Source organism: Bos indicus, chromosome 7, assembly GCF_029378745.1.
Source record: "Bos indicus isolate NIAB-ARS_2022 breed Sahiwal x Tharparkar chromosome 7, NIAB-ARS_B.indTharparkar_mat_pri_1.0, whole genome shotgun sequence".
In the NCBI taxonomy this organism is placed as follows: Eukaryota; Metazoa; Chordata; class Mammalia; order Artiodactyla; family Bovidae; genus Bos; species Bos indicus.
Genome location: NC_091766.1, coordinates 42,011,112 through 42,037,692, shown reverse-complemented (window position 1 = coordinate 42,037,692; position 26,581 = coordinate 42,011,112). Strand labels below are relative to the sequence as shown.

At 39.1% G+C, this 26,581-nt stretch overlaps 2 protein-coding genes across 2 annotated transcripts; one reads left to right on the top strand and one right to left on the bottom strand.

The window, feature by feature from the left end:
* Positions 1-2,804: 2,804 nt before the first annotated feature.
* LOC109561048 (olfactory receptor 2T3-like) lies at positions 2,805-3,776 on the bottom strand. Its single transcript, XM_019963478.2, has one exon. The coding sequence runs from the start codon at positions 3,774-3,776 to the stop codon at positions 2,805-2,807; it is 972 nt and encodes a 323-aa protein (XP_019819037.2).
* Positions 3,777-24,876: 21,100 nt separating this feature from the next.
* Positions 24,877-25,881, top strand: LOC109561047 (olfactory receptor 2T3-like). The gene has a single exon (XM_019963477.2). It carries the CDS (start codon positions 24,877-24,879, stop codon positions 25,879-25,881), a length of 1,005 nt encoding a protein of 334 aa, XP_019819036.2.
* Positions 25,882-26,581: the final 700 nt, after the last annotated feature.

Genomic DNA, 26,581 nt, shown 5'->3' with positions numbered 1-26,581 from the left:
AATTAGAAAAGAAGTTTGACTGGCAGCATGACATTTACATCAAAGAATATTGGATAAATATAGATTTGTGAGAAAACAGATTAAATTTTATACAATATGGTCTTACAGCTTAATCAGATATTTTTGTGGAACTGTCCACTGGAAGATGCAAAAGGCCAGAAAAGCTGTTCTTTAATTCAACAGACAGCTGACAAGCTCCTCTCATGTGACAGAATCTACAGTGGCTCCCTCCTGTCCATGAAGAAGTAGGGCAGACACATAGAGGCAGTGTCATGGGCAAAGTCACCTTCATCCTGTCATACATAAGAGGGGGCAACATTTATCTAGCCCATGGGTCCTGAAGGCCCAGACCATAGACCAGTATCTGTCTGGGTCCAGATAGGAAGCTGGCAGCACAGAAAATAGAAGGTATGAGGCGGACAAAGCATACCTCCACCTCCCCCCAGCCATGAAAAAACTATCTTCCATGAAACTGATTGCTGGTGCCAGAAGGATTGAGGACTGCTTATCTAGACTCTTTGAGAGGACCTGAATTAGGCAAGTGAGTTAAATTCACGAAACATCCAAAGTTCCATGACGATGATTAACTTGCAAGTTCTACCTTAGTGAAGAGAAATCAACATACTGGTGGGATAATCAGCTCAACAGAACAGCTGAAAAGCAAATCTAAGATTTACTGAGATAAAAGACAGCTCACATTTTTGGATCAGGTTTTAGGGCTGTCTGTGCATATTATTCTACTTACTCTTCAAGGAAATTTGCTTGAAAGCTTTGCAGTCTCCATCTCTAAAGTGATATAAGGCCACTGGGAGGGCTTGGGAAACTTCAAAAATGCCACACAGATCTTGAGAATTAAAAAGACATATACAGAACTAAACTGAAGATTAATCTCTTTTATTTTATTACACCTACTCAAAGCAGTCCCTCAATTTACGGATGAATTTAAACCCAAGTTTTAGTTTTTCTTTGTTTTTGTTTTGTTTTTTTTTTTTGTGCTCCTGAATGACAAACATGTAATCCATCCATACATTAAGAACAAACAAAATCTACATAAAGATAATACATAAGACTTATCTAATGATACCAGCAGATAATGATAGGTAACACTGTTTGATTTGCCTTTTGATTGTGTCCACTTGGGACATTTTGCTTCTCTTATTTCTCTAATCACACTGATTTCTAAAACAAAATGTTACTGACCTTTACAAAAACATACCTTTACTTTTCAGGTACTGATTTTTTCATACTAGGTGGAGTTATTTTAAATTTCAGACAAATTTCATGCATTGCAGGAATAATCATAAATGAGAATCAAAATTATTCAGTTATCAGTCTGTTGAAAGGTATTAGGCATGTGAATATCAGATATCTATCCCTTGATAGCAAGATCAGGGTTCTGTTTCAAATGGTATTAGACACTAAAATTTGGAGTCCAAAACCCCTTGCACATTGATCAGATTAAATGTATTTTTTCTAATTTCTACATTGGGTAAAACTAGACACATGAATTATTTTTTCATGAAAATAATAGTGTCTTGATGCTACTAATAAGTTACTTAGGCCATGCATGCTCAGTCGTGTCCAACTCTTGGTGGTCCCTTGGACAGACTACTGTCTATGAGATTATCCTGGCAAGAATACTGGAATGTATTCCCTTTCCTCCTCCAAGGGATCCACCCAACCCAGAAATCAAACCCGCATCTCCTGCGACTTCTGCATTAGCAGGCAGATTCTTTACCACTGAACCACCTACTAAATTTACAGACATTCTATTTGTAGCATGATATACAATAAATGGGACTTCCCTGGTTGCTCAGAGGTTAAAGCGTCTGCCTGGAATGCGGGAGACCCGGGTTCAATCCCTGGGTCGGGAAGATCCCCTGGCGAAGGAAAATGGCAACCCACTCCAGTACTCTTGCCTGGAGAATCCCATGGAGGGAGAAGCCTGGTAGGCTACAGTCCATGGGGTTGCAAAGATTCGGACACGACTGAGAGAAAAGTTATAATAGGTGAATATCCTCAAAACTTTTCATTAATTCCCTGTTTCGGAAGGAAACTACTAAGAAGATTAAGATTTCCTAAACTTCTATCCTCCTTCAAGGATCTTATATTTAGTTTACATATGTCAGCTCACTTCCTATGATAAAGAGTAAAGAAACTAAGTATGAAATTACTTTTAATTATTTTTACATACCCTTATAGCCTGTGAAGTTAGACGAATGCATTAACTCATGGAAACTTTAACGTAGATTGAAGTTTGGTCTATGTAGCCTTAGTCTTATAGCCAAATAGTAAATTTGTATTTATACTATGAGTCTCATATTCAATATTTTAAAAAATGTGTACATTGTTCTTACTAAGGTATAATAGCACTCATTGTTGCTATTATTGGTTGCCACATGTGAATTATGAGCTGAGGGATATTACAGGGCAAGGAAAACGAAAAGATCTCCTGTGTTATGCTGGGATCTGGATTCTTCTCAGTGAGCCACATTTAGGATTATGGATTTCACACCCAGTCTCATATTAAAAAGGTGAATAAACTTGGGATGGGAGATAAGATCAAAGGCCCTATGTGAGTTTTCTTGATGTCAATTTTTGCTTCACAGATAAAAGGAGTATAAGGACATTAAATATAATGAGATAAATTATGATGAGTAAACAGTATGGAGGAGAAATGTCACATGCAGAAGAAAGAAGGAAGTTATAACTAGACTCAGTGTTGGGGGCCCTGGAAGCAGGGGACAAAGAAGAAGAGAAATTGGTGGGGGATAATATAATAGGGGAAAAATATATAGTCATCCTCAGGATTTCCTCTTCACAACTTTCCTTAGGTTCAGCCCTGATTGCATCCTGCTCCTCAGAGCCCCTGTGACATCCTTATTCCGGAGGCTGTAAATGAGGGGGTTCAGCACAGGGGTGATGATGGTATAAAAGGCTGACACCATCATGTCCTGCTCAGCTGTGTGGTAGGAATCGGGAAGCATGTAGGTGTAGATGGTGGCACCAAAGAAGAGCAGAACTACAATCATGTGGGAGGAGCAGGTGGCAAAGGCTTTCCTGCGGCTCTCTGATGAACTCATTCTGTGGATGAGGTGCAGGATGAGGGCATATGAGCTTGAGATGACCACAATGGGGATGAGGACCATGAGAACACAGCACAAGTACATGATCATCTTGTAGAGGGAGATGTCAGAACAGGACAACTTCAGCACAGCGGGAGCCTCACAGAAGAAACTCAAGATTTTTCTGGAATGACAAAAGGGGAAGTTCATGGCTATGGGGGTGACCACAAAACCATCCACCATTCCTACAAACCAGCATCCAGACACCAGGCATACACAGACTTTCTGGTTCATCAGCAAAGGATAATGGAGAGGTCTGCAAATGGCAGCATATCGGTCGTAGGCCATCACAGACAGGAGGAGAAACTCCGCTCCAGCGAGGGTTAGATAGAAGAACATCTGGATCCCACAACCTGAGGGAGAGATTGTATGATCTCCTGTCACCTGGCCCAGGAACATCTTGGGCACAGTCACAGATATGTACATGAGGTCCATGAGGGAGAGCTGGCTGATGAAGAAGTACATGGGGGTGTGCAGGCGGGGCTCCATGTGGACGAGGATGATGAGGAGGGCGTTCCCAGCTAGGGCCATCAGGAAGAAGATGAAGGTTGCAGTGTAGAGGAGGAGGGCATATTTGGTTTCACCAAAGAGCCCCACAAGGATGAAATCACTTGACGTTTGATTCTGTGAGTTTTGACTCCCTGAGTACATAGTTTTGGTTACAGTTCTCACCTGAGGAAGAAATAAGATTCATTGGTTTTAGATATTTCAAACATATATGGTTTTCTTAACACTTTTCCAATGAGAAAACTACTTTGAGCTATTTTTTAAAAAATGAAGTTGTATTGATGTAGAATCAAAAGTTCAAAGCCAGGTTGCTTTTTGGCCACAAATCTAGAGAGGAATATGAAATACGTCTGGAAAGCTGAAAACTGTATAAACAGACAAGTTGTTTACACTCAGCATTATTTGTTTTTTATCCCAAACTGAAGATATAAAAAGATCATCTCATGGGATGGTCAGAAATCTAGGTTAAAAAAACACAATGAGTCTGTAACAATGCAAATATCTAATGAAGCTATTCACTAAAGCTCGCACTCCACTTTTGGATGCATTAGCTCCTCCAGCGCTCAGTGACAGAAGTCAAAGCTTCAGATAATGTTAATATTAATATTGTGAATTGTATTAACATAACTGAAGTTTGTTGAAACTTGAAATGTGAAATATTTTCTACCCTTTCCTTGCTAAGCACTTCAGTTTATTGTGTTTTTCCTTGAACAATAAAGCTCCATAAAGATGATCATCAGGGGCATCGGAGCAGAAAGTGCCTGGCCTGCCTGGGTAGAGCAGCTCAGTTTACTGACCTGGTGTGGGACATAAGGGTAGGACTAATGCAGACCTTTACAGGGGAGGAGGTCACTTGTGTACAAATCACATACAGGAAAGGAGTGCAGAAGGGGTTCATAGGAAAGGAGTGTACCCAGGGTGCAGATATTGTACAGGGAAAGCGGGGCAGGGAGGGAGCAGACCTCGTACAGGGCAGAAAGGCACTCAGGATACAGACCTGATGCAGGGCAGGAGAGGTGCCAACTTAGCATACAGAAGGAGGGCACTTGGTTCCAGACCTTGTACAGAAGAGGAAACATTCAAGGTACAGACCCTGGTGGAGCAGGAGGTCAACTATATGCTGATCGATCCCCTTCTCAACCTCAAAGCAAAGTCTAAATCACTTATTGTATTAAGTTTATGCAGAGAAATGATTTTTTCAAGAAACTACAAAAATAAAAGCTACTGATGTCCTGCATGGCAATTATTTAGTTGAAAAAATCTTAAACATTTATTTCTCCTTTGGCAGATGCCATTTATTCCCCCAGGTAACAAGACATTTGATATTTCATGCCCAGTAAATGAGTGAATGAAGATAAATGTGTATATGGAACAATTGGGTTAAACTAAACATAAAGCTACATCCCTATAACATAGCATAGTGATCCCTCTATTACTTTGTTTACTCAGAAAAGTAGTAAAATTCTCCTTTCTATAATTTATCAGCCTTGATCGACAATTGCTTTGCCTGAAAATTTCAATTTTCCATTTTGAATTGCTGTAGTCCTAAAATTATTTAAGTTAACAAGATAGTCCAGTTCTAGATTATGGAAAAGTCAGGAGCTTCGTGACTGATTGAGGTCTGGTCAGTCTCAAATTTTCAGCACAGTTTAGAGAAACTTGCAGAGAAAAAAAATCACACAGTAACTGAGACACAGGAAGTGTGAAGCAAAACATAATGTAATGTACCTAGGTCAAAAAAATCTTGGATTTCAGGAAATCTAAAATTAGAGTTACATAAGAAACAGCAACAGTAATCACACATCTTTGCTCCTTTTTCCCCTTGCAGTTCTATAAAGCTCTGGAGATATATGTTAACATGCCGCATTTCAGGAAAAACACACAACCGTTTGAGCACTTACCTTTTGTTCCACATTCTCTCCTCCATCAGAGAGTGAATGTCAGCCACACCAGCTGAATGAACCTGGCCTGGGCATCACGTATAAATCCAAATGGCTGGGGGAGAGTTACATCATTGGTTTTTTCACTTTAGAGAATTGAGGTAAATGTGTCTTCTTAAGACTGCTGCAGTGTTGAGCAAGCGTATAAACTAAACTGTCCTGGGGAAAGTTAGGAGGAAGTTTCAGTTTTCTTATTTATTCATGTTATCCACACTTGGCATCAGTTCTACTCTGAAATTTTACTTTATTAAAGACTATCTCAGAATCCACTATCTTGATTTCTGTTTCTCCATTAGGTTTTGCAAGTTATATTGTAACTTTCCACTCATGGTACAGATGGGAATTTCCAGGTGGTGCACTGGTAAAGAATCTGCCTGCCAATGCAGGATACACAAGAGACTTGGGTTTGATCCCTGGGTTGGGAAGATTCCTTGAAGTAGAAAATGGCAACCCATTCCAGTATTCTTGCCTAAGGAAGAAATTCCATGGACAGAGGAGTATGTTGGGCTACAGTCCATGGGGTTGCAAAGAGTTGGACATGACTCAGTGACTGAGCACAAATCATTTAGGTGTTGGAACTATCAAAAAACAAACATATTTACTTTTTCATAAAAATATTGTACATTTTGAAAGTTTAAAATTATATTTTCCAGTTTATATATTTTTCCTTATATTTATTTAGAACATTCTCTCTCTCCTTATAAAAACAAATTAAATTTAAGAAAGGCAGAACATAAAATCTAGTCAGAATTTGACCCAGAACTGATCTAAAATGTCTCTGAGATTAAAAATGCATAAGAGAAAATAGCTTGGTATTATTAAAGTGGGGTTATCAGTTTCATAGGTTAAAAATTATGTGTTTGGTCATAATCAGCTGAAACACAGATTGTGATCTGGTCAGTTTCAAGGACAGTGTTCAAAATCATCTATTGTCCCCTTGTGATCCTAGTCTGTGATGGCGCACAAGTGCAGCTGAGAGGGGCTACCTGAAGTCCGAGGTCTGGTGCAGCAGCTGAGAGGAGCTACCCCACATCCAAGGAGTGGTGGCTGCATGGGTGCAGGAGGGCCTAGAGGAGCTACTCCACGTTCAAGGTCAGGAGGGGTGGCCGTGAGGAGATACCCCTCGTCCAGGGTAAGGAGCAGCAGCTGTGCTTTGCTGGAGCAGCTGTGAAGAGATACTCCACGTCCAAGTAAGAGAAACCCAACTGAGAAGGTAGGTGTTGCAAGAGGGCTTCCAAGGGCAGACACACTGAAACTATATTCACAGAAAACTAGTCAATCTAATCACACTAGGACCACAGCCTTGTCTAACTCAATGAAACTAAGCCATGCCCGTGGGGCTACCCAAGACAGGTGGGTCATGGTGGAGAGGTCTGACAGAATGTGGTCCACTGGAGAAGGGAATGGCAAACCACTTCAGTATTCTTGCCTTGAGAACCCCATGAACAATATGAAAAGGAAAAAAGATAGGACACTGAAAGAGGAACTCCCCAGGTCAGTAGGAGCCCAATATGCTACTGGAGATCAGTGGAGAAATAACTCCAGAAAGAATGAAGGGATGGAGCCAAAGCAAAAACAGTACCCAGTTGTGGATGGAACTGGTGATAGAAGCAAGGCCCAATGCTGTAAAGAGCAATATTGCATAGGAACCTGGAATGTTAGGTCCATGAATCAAGGCAAATTGGAAGTGGTCAAACAAGAGATGGCAAGAGTGAATGTCAACATTCTAGAAATCAGCGAACTCAAATGGACTGAAATGGATGAATTTAACTCAGATGACCATTATATCTACTATTGCGGGCAGGAATCCCTCAGAAGAAATGGAGTAGCCATCATGGTCAACAAACAAGTCTGAAATACAGTACTTGGATGCAATCTCAAAAATGACAGAATGATCTCTGTTTGTTTCCAAGGCAAACCATTCAATATCACAGTAATCCAAGTCTATGCCCCAACCAGTAACGCTGAAGAAGTGGAAGTTGAATGGTTCTATGAAGACCTACAAGACCTTTTAAAACTAACACCTCCAAAAGATGTCCTTTTCATTATAAGGGACTGGAATGCAAAAGTATGAAGTCAAGAAACACCTGGAGTAACAGGCAAATTTGGCCTTGGAATATGGAATGAAGCAGGGAAAAGGCTAATAGAGTTTTGCCAAGTGAACTCACTGGTCATTGTAAACACCCTCTTCCAACAACACAAGAGAAGACTCTACACATGGACATCACCAGATGGCCAACACAGAAATCAGATTGATTATATTATTTGCAGCCAAAGATGGAGAAGCTCTATACAGTTAGCAAAAACAAGACCAGGAGCTGACTGTGGCTCAGATCATGAGCTCCTTATTGCCAAATTCAGACTGAAATTGAAGAAAGTAGGGAAAACCACTAGACCATTCTGGTATGACCTAAATCAAATCCCTTATGATTATACAGTGGAAGTGAGAAATAGATTTAAGGGACTAGATCTGATAGATAGAGTGCCTGATGAACTATGACCGAGGTTTGTGACATTGTACAGCAGACAGGGATCAATACCATCTCCATGGAAAAGAAATGCAAAAAAGCAAACTGGCTGTCTGGGGAGGCCTTACAAATAGCTGTGAAAAGAAGAGACGTGAAAAACAAAAGAGAAAAGGAAAGATATAAGCATCTGAATGCAGAGTTCCAAAGAATAGCAAGAAGAGATAAGAAAGCCTTCCTCAGCGACCAGTGCAAAGAAATAGAGGAAAACAACAGAATGGGAAAGACTAGAGATCTCTTCAAGAAAATTAGAGTTACCAAGGGAAGATTTCATGCAAAGATGGGCTCGATAAAGGACAGAAATGGTATGCATCTAACAGAAGCAGAAGATATTAAGAGGGGGTGGGAAGAATACACAGAAGAACTGTACAAAAAAGATCTTCACGACCCAGATAATCACGATGGTGTCATCACTCACCTAGAGCCAGACATCCTAGAATGTGAAGTCAAGTGGACCTTAGAAAGCATCACTACTAACAAAGCCAGTGGAGGTGATGGAATTCCAGTTGAGCTATTTCAAATCCTGAAAGATGATGTTGTGAAAGTGCTGCACTCAATATGCCAGCAAATTTGGAAAACTCAGCAGTGGCCATAGGACTAGAAAAGGTCAGTTTTCATTCCAATCCCGAAGAAAGGCAATGCCAAAGAATGCTTAAACCACTGCACAATTGCACTCATCTCACACTCTAGTAAAGTAATGCTCAAAATCCTCCAAGCCAGGCTTCAGCAATACATGAACCGTGAACTTCCAGATGGTCAAGCTGGTTTTAGGAAAGGTAGAGGAACCAGAGATCAAATTGCCAACATCCGCTGGATCATCAAAAAAGTAGGAGAGTTCCAGAAAAACATCTATTTCTGCTTTATTGACTATGTCAAAGCCTTTGACTGTGTGGATCACAATACACTGTGGAAAATTCTGAAAGAGATGGGAATACCAGACCACCTGACTTGCCTCTTGAGAAACCTCTATGCAGGTCAGGAAGCAACAGTTAGAATTGGACATGGAACCACAGACTGGTTGCAAATAAGAAAAGGAGTACATCAAGGCTGTATACTGTCACCCTGCTTATTTAATTTATATGCAGAGTACATCATGAGAAACACTGGGCTGGAAGAAGCACAAGCTGGAATCAAGATTGCTGGGAGAAATATCAGTAACCTCAGATATGCAGATGACACCACCCTTATGGCAGAAAGTGAAGAGGAACTAAAAAGCCTCTTGATGAAAGTGAAAGAAGAGAGTGAAAAGTTGGCTTAAAGCTCAACATTCAGAAAATGAAGATCATGGCATCTGGTCCCATCAGTTCATGGGAAATAGATGGGGAAACAGTGGAAACAGTGTCAGACTTTATTTTTTGGGGCTCCCAAATCACTGCAGATGGTGACTGCAGCCATGAAATTAAAAGACGTTTACTCCTTGGAAGGAAAGTTATGACCAACCTAGATAGCATATTGAAAAGCAGAGACATTACTTTGCTAATAAAGGTCTGTCTAGTCAAGGCTATGGTTTTTCCAGTGGTCATGTATGGATGTGAGAGTTGGACTGTGAAGAAAGCTGAGTGCTGAAGAATTGATGCTTTTGAACTGTGGTGTTGGAGAAGACTCTTTAGAGTCCCTTGGACTGCAAGGAGATCCAACCAGTCCATTCTAAAGGAGATCAGCCCTGGGATTTCTTTAGAAGGAATGATGCTAAAGCTGAAACTCCAGTACTTTGGCCACCTCATGTGAAGAGTTGACTCATTGGAAAAGACTCTGATGCTGGGAGGGATTGGGGGCAGGAGGAGAAGGGGACGACAGAGGATGAGAGGGCTGGATGGCATCACTGTCTTGATGGACGTGAGTCTGAGTGAACTCCAGGCATTGGTGATAGACAGGGAGGCCTGGCGTGCTGGGATTCATGGGGTCACAAAGAGTCAGACACGACTGAGCAACTGAACTGAACTGAACTGATGTAAAGAATAATAGATCAAGAATTAATGCTCAGAGAGTAGAACTGTGGAATAACCAAAGAAATGCCCTAAATCAAGAATAAATGACCCATGACTAATAACCCTGTGTGACACAAAATTGCTATGTAGTATCTTTCATTCTTCCTCTTTTAAAATGGGCTTGTTATGGTTATCCTGTCCTTATTCCAGTACTGTTCATTGAGTTGCGTGGAAATAATAACATCTTTGAATAACATTTTATTCATATGCTTCTGGATAAAAGAGGACACTTTAGGATCTGATGTAGATCACAAAATAATAGGTATAATTGATTGCAGTTCTTGGGTGACTGTTAGTGGTGAGTAATTTTTTTACTGTGGCTCTCAGTGTATATGTACACTGAGGCAGACTGAATGATTGTCTCCATAGCTTTTACTCTCCTTTGCCCTTCAGCAGATAAAATTTTCAAGTTTCCCAAGAAAAGGAGTGTATTTTCTGCCTCTTCACTTTGGGCTTGGCCATATAATTTGCATGGATGAAAGGAATGTAATCAGTAGTGGAATTGTGCCAGTTCCAATTCTAAGCCTCAAGAATCATCTATGTTTATGCTCGCCTTCTCATACCTCTCAGGATACCTCTATAGTCATCATGAGAATATGATCAGTTAGCACAGTAATGAAAATATGTAACTTAGAGTAACACACTTAAGCCAAATCAAGATCATTAGAGCCCCCACAGGCAACATACAGGTGCAAGAAGATAACAAATGTTTACTGCTTTCTGTCACTAAGGTTTTGTGATTTTTTTTTTTTAATTTAGTAAACACTGATTGGTAGAAAGTGAAGAAAATGAAGTCGCTCAGTCGTGTCTGACTCTTTGCAACCCCATGGACTGTAGCCTACCAGGATCCTCAGTTCATGGAATTTTCCAGGCAAGAGTACTGGAGTGGGTTGCCATTTCCTTCTCCAGGGGATCTTCCTGACCCAGGGATTGAACCTGGGTCTCCCGCATTGCAGGCAGATGCTTTACCATCTGAGCCACCAGGGAATTGGTAGAAGACTACTATTTTGAGTCAGTGGGTAATTTTTTTGGGGGGGTCGCAAAGAGTCAGACATGACTGAGCAACTGACCTGAACTGAACTGATGTTTGTGAAAAAGTGGAAACAGTGGCAGATTTTATTTTCTTGGGATCCAAAATCACTGCAGATTGTGACTGCAGTCATGAAATTAAAAGACACTTGCTCCTTGGAAGAAAAGACATAACAAACCCTAGACGGCATATTCAAAAACAGAGATATCCCTTTGCCAACAAAGGTCAGAGCTATGGTTTTTCCAGTAGTCGTGTATGTATGGATGTGAGAGTTGGACCATAAAGAGGGCTGAGTGCTGAAGAATTGACGCTTTTGAACTGTTGTACTGGAGAAGACTCTTGGGAGTCCCTTAGACAGCAACGAGAACAAACCAGTCCATACTAAAGGAGATCAACCCTGAATATTCATTGGAAGGCCTGATGCTGAAACTGAAGCTCCAATACTTTGGCCACCTGATGTGAAGACCTGACTTATGGGAAAAAACCCTGATGGTGGGAAAGATTGGGGTCAAAAGGAGAAGGGGTCAAACAGAGGAGGAGATGGTTGGATGGTATCACTGGGTCAATGGACATGAGTTTGAGCAGACTCTGGGAAATTGTGAAGGACAGGGAAGCCTGGCATGTTGCAGTCCGTGGGGTTGCAAAGAGTCAGATGTGACTTAGTGATTGAACAATAACAATGTTTGTGAACATATATGTATATATATACTTTTTTTTAGTTCTGGCATGAAAATAGAAATTTGAGGCACTCAAACAACAGGTAATTTAAAATAGGAATGAATCAGATCTGTCATGCTGAGTAGAATATCAAATTAAATTAGCAGTTGAGAGAAAATAAGAGGAACTTATTCATCAATGATTTCATCTTCCTTTAGTTTCTCAGTGAACTTGAGCATCTCCTCCACCTCATCAGCATCTGAACTATGGCCTTTGTTGTCTGCAGGTGTGCTGATTCTCTCACCTCCCCAGGAATGTGAATGCAATTTTTTCCCCCCATTTTAATTTTCAAAGTGTTGAGTACGGGTGTATAAAAATAAAACGAATTTTCACTTATTGATTTAGTATGCTTTAAACCTAATGAACTCATTTATAGATTTTAATAGTTTTTTAGCAAAATCCTTAGTTTGCATGCCTTCTGTAAATAAACTTAACGTTACCTCTTGCTTTCCAAGCAAGGTGTCTTTTATTTATCTGTCTTCTGTAATTATCCATGGATAATTATAAATCCATTCCCTGGATTTATCTTCCAGCACAATGTTGGATAGAAACAATTAAGGCAAATATCCTTGTCTTGTTGCTGATTTTATAGAGAAATTACTCAATTTTTTCAATAAAATATGATGCTACTTGTGTTTCTCTAGCATGTCTTATCTTGGACCTAAGAAATGTTTTTCTATTCCTAGTTTGCTGAGTTTTTACATAAATGCATTTTGCAGAGTAATATTTTTTCTATGTATATTGATAGAAGCATACATTGCATTTCTTTTCTCTATTAATAAATGTATCATATTAATAGCTCTCTATTGCTAAGCAATCTTTAATTTTTAAATCAAATCACAGTTGGTCATGGCTTATAATGATTTTTATAATTTTGTATTTCAGTTTGCTAATAGTTTGTTAGGAAATTGCCATGTGCATTCAAGAGGTATATTGGTACACAGTTTTGATTTCTATTAATATTTTTGTCTTTATTTGGTTATAAGGAAAACTGAGCTTTGAATGAGTTGGAAAGTATTCCTCCTCATGTATTCTGATATATTTAAGAATATAACATTGATATATTTCTTAAAAACTTGATAGAACTTATGGCTAGATCTATCTGGTTTTATCATTTTCTTTGCAGAAAGATTTTAAGTTAATCATTTACAGCCCTATTTGGATTACCTATTTTTTTCTTAGATTTATTTACTTGGATTTATTTTTAATATTGACATATATTTGACATGATTCCTTACTGCATGTTTTTTGGGGAAAAAAACCCATACATTTGCAAATGAGATCTAAATAAACTCAAAAGCTTTTGCACAGCAAAGGAAACAGTAGACAAAATGAAAAGGCAACCCACATAATGGGAGAAAATATTTTCAAATGATGCAACTGAAAGCAATTAATTTCAAAAATTTACAAACATGACTCTCAATATAAAAAAATTTAAAAAAAGCAAACAACCCAATCAAAAATGAGCAAAACACCTAAATATACATTTCTCCAAAGAAGACATATAGATGTCCAAGAAGTACCTGAAAAGATGTTCAACACTGCTAATTATTGAAGAAATGCAAATCCTCATTGCATATCGTCACCTCCTTTGTAATAAATTAATTGCCCGTATAAATATGGGTTTATTTCTGGGCTCTCTACTCTGTTCCATTGAACTAGGTGTCCGATTTTGTTCCAGTCACCATACTTCTTTGATTGTTGAAGCTTTGTAGTATAGTCCAAAGCTGCTCTAATGACTCAGTACTAAAGGACCTGCCTGCAATGCAGGAGACACAGGAGACATGGGTTCAATACCTGGGTTGGGAATATCCCCTGGAGGAGGCTGGCAATCTACTCCTGTATTCTTGCCTGGAGAATCCCACAGACAGAAGAACCTGGTGGGCTACAGTCCATAGGATCGCAAAATGTCAGACATGACTGAAGTGACTTAGCACACATGCACAAACCGTATAGTCTGATTCAGTTCTCCTCTTCTTTATCAAGCTTGTTTGGCTATTTGGAGTCTTTGTGATTCCATACAGATTTTAAAGTTATTTGTTCTAGTTCTATAAAAAAATGTTATTAGTATTTTGATAGGAATTTCAATGAATCTATAGAATGCAAACTAGTAGAGCCACTTGGAGAACAGTGTGGAGATTCCTTAAAAAACTGGAAATAGAACTGCCTTATGACCCAGCAGTCCCACTGCTGGGCATACACACTGAGGAAACCAGAATTGAAAGAGACACGTGTATCCCAATGTTCATCACAGCACTGTTTATAATAGCCAGGACATGGAAACAACCTAGATGTCCATCAGCAGGTGAATGGATAAGAAAGCTGTGGTACATATACACAATAGAGTATTCAGTTCAGTTCAGTTCAGTCGCTCAGTCGTGTCCGACTCTTTGTGACCCCATGAATCCCAGCACACCAGGCCTTCCTGTCCATCACCAACTCCCAGAGTCCACTCAGACTCACATCCATTGAGTCAGTGATGCCATCCAGATATCTTATCCTCTGTCATCCCCTTCTCCTCCTGCCCCCAATCTCTCCCAGCATCAGACTCTTTTCCAATGAGTCAACTCTTCATATGAGGTGGCCAAAGTACTGGAGTTTCAGCTTTAGCATCGTTCCTTCCAAAGAAATCCCAGGGCTGATCTCCTTCAGAATGGACTGTTTAGGTGTCCTTGGAGTCCAAGGAACTCTCAAGAGTCTTCTCCAACACCACAGTTCAAAAGCATCAATTCTTCAGCTCAGCTTTCTTCACAGTCCAACTCTCACATCCATACATGACCACTGGAAAAACCACAGCCTTGACTAGATGGACCTTTGTTGGAAAAGTGATGTTTCTGCTTTTCAATATGATATCTAGGTTGGTCATAACTTTTCTTCCAAGGAGTAAGCATCTTTTAATTTCATGGCTGCAGTCACCATCAGCAGTGATTTGGGAGCCCCCAAAAATAAAGTCTGACACTGTTTCCACTGTTTCCCCATCTATTTCCCGTGAACTGATGGGACCAGATGCCATGATCTTCATTTTCTGAATGTTGAGTTTTAAGCCAACTTTTTCACTTTCCTCTTTCACCTTCATCAAGAGGCTTTTTAGTTCCTCTTCACTTTCTGCCATAAGGGTGGTGTCATCTGCATATCTGAGGTTATTGGTATTTCTCCCGGCAATCTTGATTCCAGCTTGTGCTTTTTCTAGCCCAGCGTTTCTCATGATGTACTCTGCATAGAAGTTAAATAAGTAGGGTGACAATATACAGCCTTGACATACTCCTTTTCCTATTTGGAACCAATCTGTTTTTTCCATGTCCAGTTCTAACTGTTGCTTCCTGACCTGAGTATTACTAAGCCATTAAAAAGAACACATTTGAATCAGTTCTAATGAGGTGGATGAAACTGGAGCCTATTATACAGAGTGAAGTAAGCCAGAAAGAAAAACACCAATACAGTATGCTGCTGCTAAGTCGCTTCAGTCGTGTCCGACTCTGTGCAACCCCATAGATGGCAACCCACCAGGCTCCCCCGTCCCTGGGATTCTCCAGGCAAGAACACTGGAGTGGGTTGCCATTTCCTTCTCCAATTCATGAAAGTGAAAAGTGAAAGTAAAGTTTCTCAGTCGTGTCCGACTTAGCGACCCCATGAACTGAAGCCTACCAGGCACCTCTTTCCATGGGGTTTTCCAGGCAAGAGTACTGGAGTGGGGTGCCATTGCCTTCTCTGCCAATACAGTATAGTAATGCATATATATGGAATTTAGAAAGATGGTAACGACCAAGATAATCATGATGGTATGATCATTCACCTAGAGCCAGACATCCTGGAATGTGAAGTCAAGTGGACCTTAGAAAGCATCACTACGAACAAAGCTAGTGGAGGTGATGGAATTCCAGTTGAGCTATTTCAAATCCTGAGAGATGATGCTGTGAAAGTGCTGCACTCAATAAGCCAGCAAATTTGGAAAACTCAGCAGTGGCCACAGGACTGGAAAAGGTCAGTTTTCATTCCAATCCCAAAGAAAGGCAATGCCAAAGAATGCTCAAATTACTGCACAATTGCACTTATCTCACACGCTAGTAAAGTAATGCTTAAAATTCTCCAAGCCAGGATTCAGCAATATGTGAACCATGAACTTCCAGCTGTTCAAGCTGGTTTTAGGTAAGGCAGAGGAACCAGAGATCAAATTGCCAACATCTGCTGGATCATGGAAAAAGCAAGAGAGTTCCAGAAAAACATCTATTTCTGCTTTATTGACTAAACCAAAGCCTTTGACTGTGTGGATCACAATAAACTGTGGAAAATTCTGAAAGAGATGGGAATACCAGACCACCTGATCTGCCTCTTGAGAAATTTGTATGCAGGTCAGGAAGCAACAGTTAGAACTGGACATGGAACAACAGACTGGTTCCAAATAGGAAAAGGAGTATGTCAAGGCTGTATATTGTCACCCTACTTATTTAACTTATATGCAGAGTACATCATGAGAAATGCAGGACTGGAAGAAACACAAGCTGGAATCAAGATTGCTGGGAGAAATATCAATAACCTCAGATATGCAGATGACACCACCCTTATGGCATAAAATGAAGAGGAACTAAAAAACCTCTTGATGAAAGGGAAAGAAGAGAGTGAAAAAGTTGGCTTAAAGCTCAACATTCAGAAAACGAAGATCATGGCATCTGGTCCCATCAGTTCATGGGAAATAGACGGGGAAACAGTGTCAGACTTTATTTTTTGAGGCTCCAAAATCACTGCAGATGGTGACTGAAGCCATGAAATTAAAAGACGTTTACTCCTTGGCAGGAAAGTAATAACCAACCTAGATAGCATATTGAAAAGCAGAGACGTTACTTTGCCAACAAAGGTTTGTCTAGTCAAGGCTATGGTTTTCCCAGTGGTCATGTATGGATGCGAGAGTTGGACTGTGAAGAAAGCTGGGCGCCGAAGAATTGATATTTTTGAACTGTGTTATTGGAGAAGACTCTTGAGAGTCCCTTGGACTGCAAGGAGATCCAACCAGTCCATTCTAAAGGAGATCAGCCCTGAGTGTTCTTTGGAAGGAATGATGCTAAAGCTGAAACTCCAGTACTTTGGCCATCTCATGCGAAGAGTTTACTCATTGGAAAAGACTCTGATGCTGGGACGGATTAGGGGCAGGAGGAGAAGGAGATGACAGAGGATGAGATGGCTGGATGGCATCACCGACTCAATGGACGTGAGTCTCAGTGAACTCCAGGAGTTGGTGATGGATAGGGAGGCTTGGCATGCTGCGATTCCTGGGGTCGCAAAGAGTCGGACACGACTGAGCGACTGATCTGATCTGATCTCATTGATATTTTTTCAGGTACAGTTTTCCTGATTCTCTGGTTGTTATCTCTCTTTTCTTCTATCTCACTGAGCTTTTCAAATAATCATTATTTTAAATTCTTTTTCAGGCAAATCACAGATCTCCATTTTGGGGCAGGGTTAGTTACTAGAAATTTATTTCTCCAGTATCATATTTTCCTGATTCTTTGTGTTCCTTGTAACTTTGTGTTAATGTTTGAGTATTTGAAGAAGGTGCCTGTTCTAGTTTTATAGAGAAAAGCCTTCGGCAATAACTGTTTATAGAGATTCTGCAAATCTCTCAGACATTTCTCAGATCTCAGTGTATACTTCACTACTCTCCCTCAGGTTTCAGGGTTTTGCACCTTCTTCCAATCTCATTGAGCTATATTGACTATCATAACCTTTTCTCCGTCTTTATCTAGGAGATAAATGGAATGCTGGCAGGCTGGGTGCAAACCTCATTTCTCTTTCTCTCCTGAAAGAATCATGCACCATCTCTCAATATTCTGGAGACATGCAAGTGTCTGAGATCCATCTACCCCTATTCTTAAGAGTGATGCAATGAAATGCTGAGAAACTTGGTATGATGTTTTCTTCCCTCTTTAGGAAGAAGTCTCAGAATTACACACCTCTTCTCAAACCAGGGGTTTCCTGGTGGCTTAGATGGTAAAGAATCTGCCTGAAGTGCAGGAGGCCAGGATTCAATCCTTGGGTGGGGGAACATCCTCTGGATAAGGGAATGACTACCCACTCCTGTATTCTTGCTTGACAAATTCCCAGGACAGAGGAGCCTCTCGGGCTACAGTCCATGGGGTCACAAAGAGTCAGACACTACTGAGTAACTGCCGTTTTACTTTTTTAATCCTACAGTATCAAGCAGACTGCTGTTAGGCCCCATATTTTGTCTTTGCCTTTAGCTTTCCCCTAGCATCTAAACTATGCTGGATGTCTTAGTCCTCTTAGTGAAGTTTAAGCAGAAATTTGTCCCTTGGGTTGTGATCCAAAGGCTGGGATGTATGATGAGTATTTCTTTCACTTTTCTCTGAGGGCCAAGTTATAGACAGGATATGTGTAAAATTTTAAAGCTCTTATGTCAGTTTTTCTTCTTAGGATGCCCTCTAAATTATCTTGCTAGTTTGCATATCTATTTTATGCACAGAACTGGATCACATCCCAGATTACTGCAGCTACTAGACTGTGTTCATTTGCACTAAGATCACAACAATTTTCTAATTATGTGAACCCTCTTTAGCAAGCAGTGGCAAAGCTGTTGGTTTTCACTCCCTTGTTTCACGGTCCTTTTTGAACTACCACTCAAAGTAGCTGAAGGTGGGCAATGGACACAGCCTGGATCAAAACACCACAAACGAGCTATTCTTACACAGATTTTAGTAGTTTCCATGAACAAACACTTGTAAACTTGTTATATAATCTTCAATCATGTAACAGAGCAGTGAAATAGTGTATTTTGTGCTCTTTCGTTGATTTTTAGGGGAGAGAATTTGCCCAGCAACTCACTTCTTATGATCAAATATTAGAAAACCATCTCTTCAGTTTAGTTTGCAAACCCAAGATCATATTCCTCAGGGATTCTGGAGGCAAGTCATGTTCCAGTAAGATTCACAACCATCTTTCAGATCTCCAGGAAGGATGGTGGATAGGAGGCTGGGCACGGGGAAACTCAGTTTACTTCAAATGTCTACTAGATAGTCAAGTATTAAAAAAGCATCTTTTTTCCCCCAGTTTTTTAATTAAAAAAACATGCTATGTTGGCAAGGCACTTTCTATTAGTAAAACTGGAAACTCTCATTGTCCTAGTTCCCAAAGTAGCTTACAAACTCTTTGAGATAAATGATATAAAAATGAAATCAATAAATCAACTTTCCTATAAGAGATAATGACATAAATGAGACAAAACAGTATCTGAGAAAGTGTAAGAAATGTTCATTGTATATTTGTGGAGTCTAAGTTCTTTCAATTACGTGTTGAAAGAACATGGAATTATGCAAGGTATAAAAAACAGCATGTACTAATATAAACTGAAAATTTGAAATTTGGATTAATGCAAATTGAAAACTTGAAAAGCTACCCATGATTAAGCTTTTGATTCAAGAAGTGTATAAAATTCATTTAATAATCGCTATTGACAAATCATATACTAATACAGTGTCCATCATGTTCCAAATCAACTTCAAAAAATCAAATTATTTTGGTATATTTATTTCAAGTTTGGTATCTTTATTTCAAGTTGATACATTATAGATACATTGAATGTGTAACATACATTATAGATGCATTGAAGCCCTGTGTCCTCTTTGATCATCTCCCCTCAGTGTTCTCAGAGAGAGCACTTTCCTTACAGAAGTTATGCATCTTGCTTGCCATTTACAAAATATTTTTATTGTACACATGTGTCCAAATTTAATATTTAACAGAGGTTTTTACTAAATGGTATCACACTGGTCATTTTGCAACATATCTTTCTCCTTAACTTTATTTTTAAAATATTTTCAATAAATCAATATTAATATTGGTTATTGATGTATCCACTTTATTTTATTAAATATTTAGGCTTCTTCTTTATTTTCTTGGCTATAATAGTGTTGATGATGTATATTTTTGTATAATCTTCTTAGAGGTCTTAAGTTAAAGAGTAATAACTTCTTCAAATTTATGAGAGTACTGAATTCTCCTCTGGAAGGGTTGTACTAATTTCCTCTCTCCTTTTCTCTCTTTCATTTATTTATTCATTCAACAGATATTAATAAGTATGTATTACATGTCAGTCATAGTGCTGTGCTAGGGGAAAACAATAAAATAAACCCATTTGCCTATCAAGTATAAAACAACATAATATCATTATGTTAAGAAGCTGATACATGTAATGAAACCAGAAAAAATAAAAGGAGGTAGGTGAGGATTAAGGGGAGACAGTATTGTACTTATAAGTACAGGGGTGGGTCAATCATAATGGACAATGCTGCAGTAAAACAACTTCAATTTATCATTGACTTTCAACAAACAAGTGTGTATGAGGTACCCACACTGTGAGTGTGTTCAGTGGGACTGGGGCTCTGCTCACCAAAAATCTCTCAGGGACTCAGGATGACAGAGCTCTTCATTGACTATTATTATTTTATTGAATCCTTTTATTTTATTTTATTGAATCCTTTTATATTTGTGGTTATAGAAGAACCTTTATTGTTTTTTAGTTGCTAAGTCATGTCTGACTCTTTTGTGACCCCATGAACTGTAGGCCACCAGGCTCCTCTGTCCATGGGATTTCCCAGCTAGAATACTGAAGTGGATTGCCATTTCCTTTTCCAGGAGGTCTTCCTGACTCAAGAATCCATCCTGCAACTCCTCTCTTTAAAGTCTGATTCCTTACCACTGAGCCACCTGGGGAAGTCTCAGAAGAACCTTACAAAGCCCTTAATTGAGGTAAAATATGCACAAAACATTCATATATACAGCTCATTAATGATGTCATCATATTAATTAAAATTTATTGAGAGAGAATTTCACAACTTGATGTATTCAAATATATTAACTCTCCACCTGTGATTTTTAAAGATTTATTTTAGGACATCCATGGTGGACCAGTGGTAAAGAATCCTCCTGCCAATGCAGGGGACTTGGATTCTATTCCTGGCCAGGGAAGATTCCACATGCTTCAGGGCAGTGAAGTTCATGTGCCATAACTACTGAAGCCTGTGCTCAACAAACATGGAAGCCACCACAATAAGAAGGCCTCATAGTGCAATTAAAAAGTAGCCCCTGCTCACTTCACCTAGAGAAATTTTGCACACAGCAATGAAGACCCAATGTTGCCAAAAATAAATAAAAATTTTTAAAAGATTTGTTTTACATTTTATTTATGTATTTTATTTTATTTTTTAACTTTACAATATTGTATTGGTTTTGCCAAATATCAACATGAATCCGCTACAGGTATACACGTTTTAAACTTTCTTATCTACACAGAATCCAGATACCTTTTACATTTTTTAACTTCAATTATAAACACATAATTTTTTTTTTAAGAAGTAAAATGAGTTTATTTAGTAAGATTGTTTTTTACAAACTCATATTAGACAATGGATACTTGGCCACCCTCTGTGGACTTAAAAATTACAGGGTTTTTTTTGTTTTGTTTTGTTTCTTTTTTTTTAAATTTTATTTTATTTTTAAACTTAACATAATTGTATTAGTTTTGCCAAATATCAAAATGAATCCACCACAGGTATACACGTGTTCCCCATCCTGAACCCTCCTCCCTCCTCCCTCCCCATACCATCCCTCTGGGTGTGGCGTTTTTGCTGAAATTTAAAAATAAGTAACTAAACTACAGGAATAAGTGATATAAAGCCCATGAGCGTAGTATAAACGATGCACTGTGATATCTCAAATGTGTGAGAGTTCTCGGTGATTGAGGATAGAGAATGCAGAAGTTTTCATTTTAGCTGAACATGTAGAAACTCTTATAATTTAGACAGAAACCAAGGGATTAAGTTCACAGAAAGGAAGGATCCAAGAAGGGTTCAATTTGAAGGTACCAGAGACCTAAGGGTAACAAAGTTGGAGGGCAGGATGGGCTCTTGTAAAGAGCTGATTCTTATTCCTGGTGTTTGGACCTACTTGTCCAGAGGATCAGACAGGGGCCTGAAATGAATTATTCAGTCTTTGTACCCATGATGTGCTGAGAAAGGTTCAGCACAGTGCCCAGAACCAAGTCAGCACTGGTAAATATTAATTATTTTTTCATGGCTTTTTCCATTTCTGAATTATGTATTCTAAGTTTGATGCAGCAGACCTTCAAGGGAAATCTTTGAGCCTTTGAGGTTAGGAATAAGGGGAAGGAGGATCACCCTGTCATGGAGAAAGCTTAGACCACATTTGCACATTAGAACTATAGATGTCTTGAGGTTCACAGAAGCATAGGAGGTACATAAATGTTGCCTCTTTTGTTTTCAGATTCTGAGAAACTGACACCCAGAGATTTTAGTGGCATGACTAAGATTATACAGTTAGAAGTAAAGGTAATACTTAAACAACAATTCTGCAAGTTTAAGCCCCCAGTTTTTTCTATTATAAAATCCCTTTTGCTGCCATCTGGCTTCCTCTATGCTATTCCAATTGCATGAAAATAAGAAACTGAGCGGAATCAGAAAGCTGAGTTGCTGATAACATTTTAAACTCAGATTTCTTTGAGTTTGGGAATCATATTAATGAACTTAGATACACAATTAGAAAGCACAATTTGAATAAATGTTTCATATAAAGCTATAATGGGCTTTTAAATCTGGAGAAGAGATATGAACTGAAGATACAACACCTGCATCTTCAGGTATTAGTATATTTGTTATACTGTGGAGCATCTGAAGCAATCACTGGATGGCACAGTGTCACACACACAAAGTATGCAACTACAGAAGACCGCAGAATGTGTGAGGGGAGAAACACAGTTTTAAATCAGTTCTGGGTCAAGTTCTGACTTTGTTGTTTATATTCCCCAAAATACTTCCTTTCTGAAATTAAGATTTATATTTACAAAGAGAGAGAACATTTTAAATAAGCATGAAAAAGGAAAAATGTGATTTTAATCTGAGTAGTATATTTTAAACTTAATGTACCATATCCTTATGGAAAAGGAAGATTGATTTTTGATAGGTGCAGCACCCAAGTGGCAAACACATTCAATTCCCATGTATACCATGAGTGGAAATATACAATATAACTGGTAAAGTAAATGGAAAAACAAAAAACAAAATGGTGGATTATGAGAATGCCTTAAAAAAAGTAGAGTTCCAAGGATGAGCTGATGCCAAGTGTGGGTAATATGAATAAATACGAAACTTCAAAATTCCTCCTTGCTTCTCCAGTCTTGTTAGTTTTTATGCTTGTTTAATGCTATGAAGGGCTGAAGAACAAAATTTTATCCCAATTCCCTAACGTGAAAAACCTGATGATGTAACTTTCCCACTTTTTCTCCTGAATTTAAACATGATTGCCTTGGCTTTGGACTTGTAAAAGCAGCTTCACTGGTGTGACTCAGATTTACTCTCTGAAGGAACAGGAAGGACTTAAAAGGTATATGCACTATATTCTTTGCTTGTCTCATTCCTGGGATGTGGCTTGTTAGCATGTTTCCTCAGAAATTCATAAAGGAGCAAACAGTAAGGAGCAAAGACATCTGATTTCTGTTGCTATCCTTAATGTAATTCTGACTTTAGATTTCCTGAAGTCACACACTTTTATTTATTTATTTATTTTTGCTCTAAGTTCTAAACTCTAAATTTTGCTCTAAGTTCACTACATTACATTTTACTTATCCATGTATTTCAGATATTATGTGAACTTTTCCCTACAAATTTCTCTAAACTGGTGTGCAAATTTCTCTAACCCTGAGACTGATAAAAAGTCTTTCACTGAGCACCTGAACTTTCCATAATCTAGAACTCTATCCCTAACTTAAATAAGTATAGGATAATTAGGTTAAGTATAATTCAGAAAGTTGAAAACTGAAACATTCAGGCAAAGCTGTTGTTGAACAAAACTGATAATTTATAGACAAGAGAATTTTATTAGTTTCCTATGAAAACTGAGATACAGGACTGGAGGGATCAAGATTGGGTTGCAGCTTTGTGTGTCAGTAAACCAGCTACTCCATCCAATCTCATTAACTCCTATCACTCACTCATTCACTGTGCATGAAATATCTAATATTTTAGACACTGTTTTGGGAGAATAAATGGCATGAGAAAAAAATGTTATTCAATTCATTCTAAACTAAAATAATTGCTAGTCAGGACGTATGTTACTTTTTAAAAAAATTCCTGTAAAAATCATTTGTCTAAATGACTCTTAATATATTAAATGCCTTAGATGTTATCTTGGGGCTTTGAAGGGGACCAAGCAGGACATTCCTGGACTCCTGCCCTTTATCGGCTCTGTATCCTGATGGCCCTCTTTGCTCTGTACAAGGTCCGCACACTGAGTACCCTTCTGTCCTGCACCAAATCTGTACATCTTCTGGCTCCCATATTGTATAAGACTGATCCCCTCTTGCTTTCTGTCCTGCATGAGGTCTTCACCTAGAGCTGCTCTCCACAGACAGGCTGAGCAGTCTCTGCTCTGATACCCATGGTGGTTCTGCTTTATGGAGCTTCATTGTGCAAGAAACAGTTGAGTAAATTGAAATGTTTAGTGAGGGAAGTGGAATTAATTGAAACATGAGAGAAAAATATTTAATGATATTTCAAATTTCAGTAAACTTTACTTATATTAGTACAATTAACAATATTAACATTGACATTAGCACCAGCTTTGACTTCAGTTTCTGAGTCCTAGATGGTCTACTGTGTCCAAAAGTGGAGTGGAAGCTTTAGTGAATGATTTCACTCTACATTCATATTGTGTTAAAACTTATTGTGTGTTTTCTACTCTAGTTTTCTAATCATCTTATGAGATGAGTCCTTTTATATTCTCAATTTGGGGGAAAAGTAAGTAATTTACAGAGTGTAAGCAACTTGTCTGTTGGTATAGTTGTCACCTCCCCAGGTCCGTTTCATAATCTCCTCAAAACTTGTGGCCAAAGTGCAACCTGGCCTTTCAGAAATTTGAACATTTGACTTTACATCAGTACAATCTCATATTAAAAAAAAATAGTTTTAAGTACTTTTTTGGAAAAATCTTAAAAAGTATGTGCATATGAAATTTTTAAAAGTGATGGCTCTTCCTTCTTCAGTGAGAACTGTAACCGTGTACTCAGGGAGTCAAAGTTCACAGAATCAAACGTCAAGTGATTTCATCCTTGTGGGGCTCTTTGGTGAAACCAAACATGCCCTCCTCCTCTACACTGCGACCTTCATCTTCTTCCTGATGGCCCTAGCTGGGAACGCCCTCCTCATCATCCTCGTCCACCTGGAGCCCCGCCTGCACACCCCCATGTACTTCTTCATCAGCCAGCTCTCCCTCATGGACCTCATGTACATATCTGTGACTGTGCCCAAGATGCTCCTGGGCCAGGTGACAGGAGATCATACAATCTCTCCCTCAGGTTGTGGGATCCAGATGTTCTTCTATCTGACGCTTGCTGGAGCTGAGACTTTTCTCTTGTCCGCCATGGCCTATGACAGATATGCTGCTATTTGCAGACCTCTCCATTATCCCCTGCTGATGAACCAGAGGGTCTGTGAATGCCTGGTGTCTGGATGCTGGTTCCTAGGAATGGTGGATGGTTTGTTGCTCACACCCATAGCCATGAGCTTCCCCTTTTGTCATTCCAGAAAAATCCTCAGTTTCTTCTGTGAGGCTCCTGCATTGCTGAAGCTCTCCTGCTATGACATCTCCCTCTATAAAATGCTCATGTACCTATGTTGTATTCTCATGCTCCTCATCCCCATTGTGGTTATCTCAAGCTCATATGCCCTCATCCTGCACCTCATCCACAGGATTAATTCAGCCAAAGGCCACAGGAAGGCTTTTGCCACCTGCTCCTCACACATGACTGTAGTGTTACTCTTCTTTGGTGCCACCATCTACACCTACATGCTTCCCGATTCCTACCACACAGCTGAGCAGGACATGATGGTGTCAGCCTTTTATACCATCATCACCCCTGTGCTGAACCTCATCATTTACAGCTTCCACAATAAAGATGTCACAGGTGCTCTGAGGAGCAGGATGCAATTAGGACTGAGCCTAGAGAAAGTTGTAAAGGGGAAAGTCTAGGAATGACCACGACTCTTTCAACTTTTATATTATCCCTCCTTTCCTTTTTTCTGCTTTCATTTGTCTGCTGTTTACAGGGTCCCCCAAACTAAGTCTAGTCATGTCTTTCTTCTTTCCTATGCCTGTGACATTTCTCCTCCATCCTGTTTATTCATCCTAATTTATCACATTAAATGTAACATTCTTATGGTCCTTTTATATATGAGTCCTTTTATCCTTTATGTCAACACTGACATAAAGAAAACTACACATAATGCCCTCTATCTCATCTCACATCCCAAGTTTATCAATCATTTTAGTATGAGACTTGATTTTGAACAATAGCAGTAAAAGTGAATTACTATGAAGTCTTCAGGAACTTCTATATTCATGAACAAAATGATACAAGTGTCTAGTGTTTTGGGAATATGTGAAATTAGGAAAAAGTACATTTCCTCTGATTAACGTACAAGAAGGAGACTTGGATTCTCAATTGTTGAGGTACCACCACTTGGAACAGAACCTTTATCTTGCTATCAAATGTTAGACATTGGGTATTCTCATACCCCATACCTGCTGCATGTCAATTCTTTACATGGCATGTCAACTCAATGCTTTTGCTATTCGTTTATGATTATTCCTATAGTGTTACATAAGGAATTTGTCTGAACATGGAAATAACTCCACCAATGAGGGGAAAGAACCTGTATCTAAAAAGTGA

Bases quoted from the DNA above. Each gene is read 5' to 3' on its own strand.
- LOC109561048 (XM_019963478.2), bottom strand. From the start codon at position 3,776: ATGTACTCAGGGAGTCAAAACTCACAGAATCAAACGTCAAGTGATTTC.
- LOC109561047 (XM_019963477.2), top strand. From the start codon at position 24,877: ATGGCTCTTCCTTCTTCAGTGAGAACTGTAACCGTGTACTCAGGGAGT.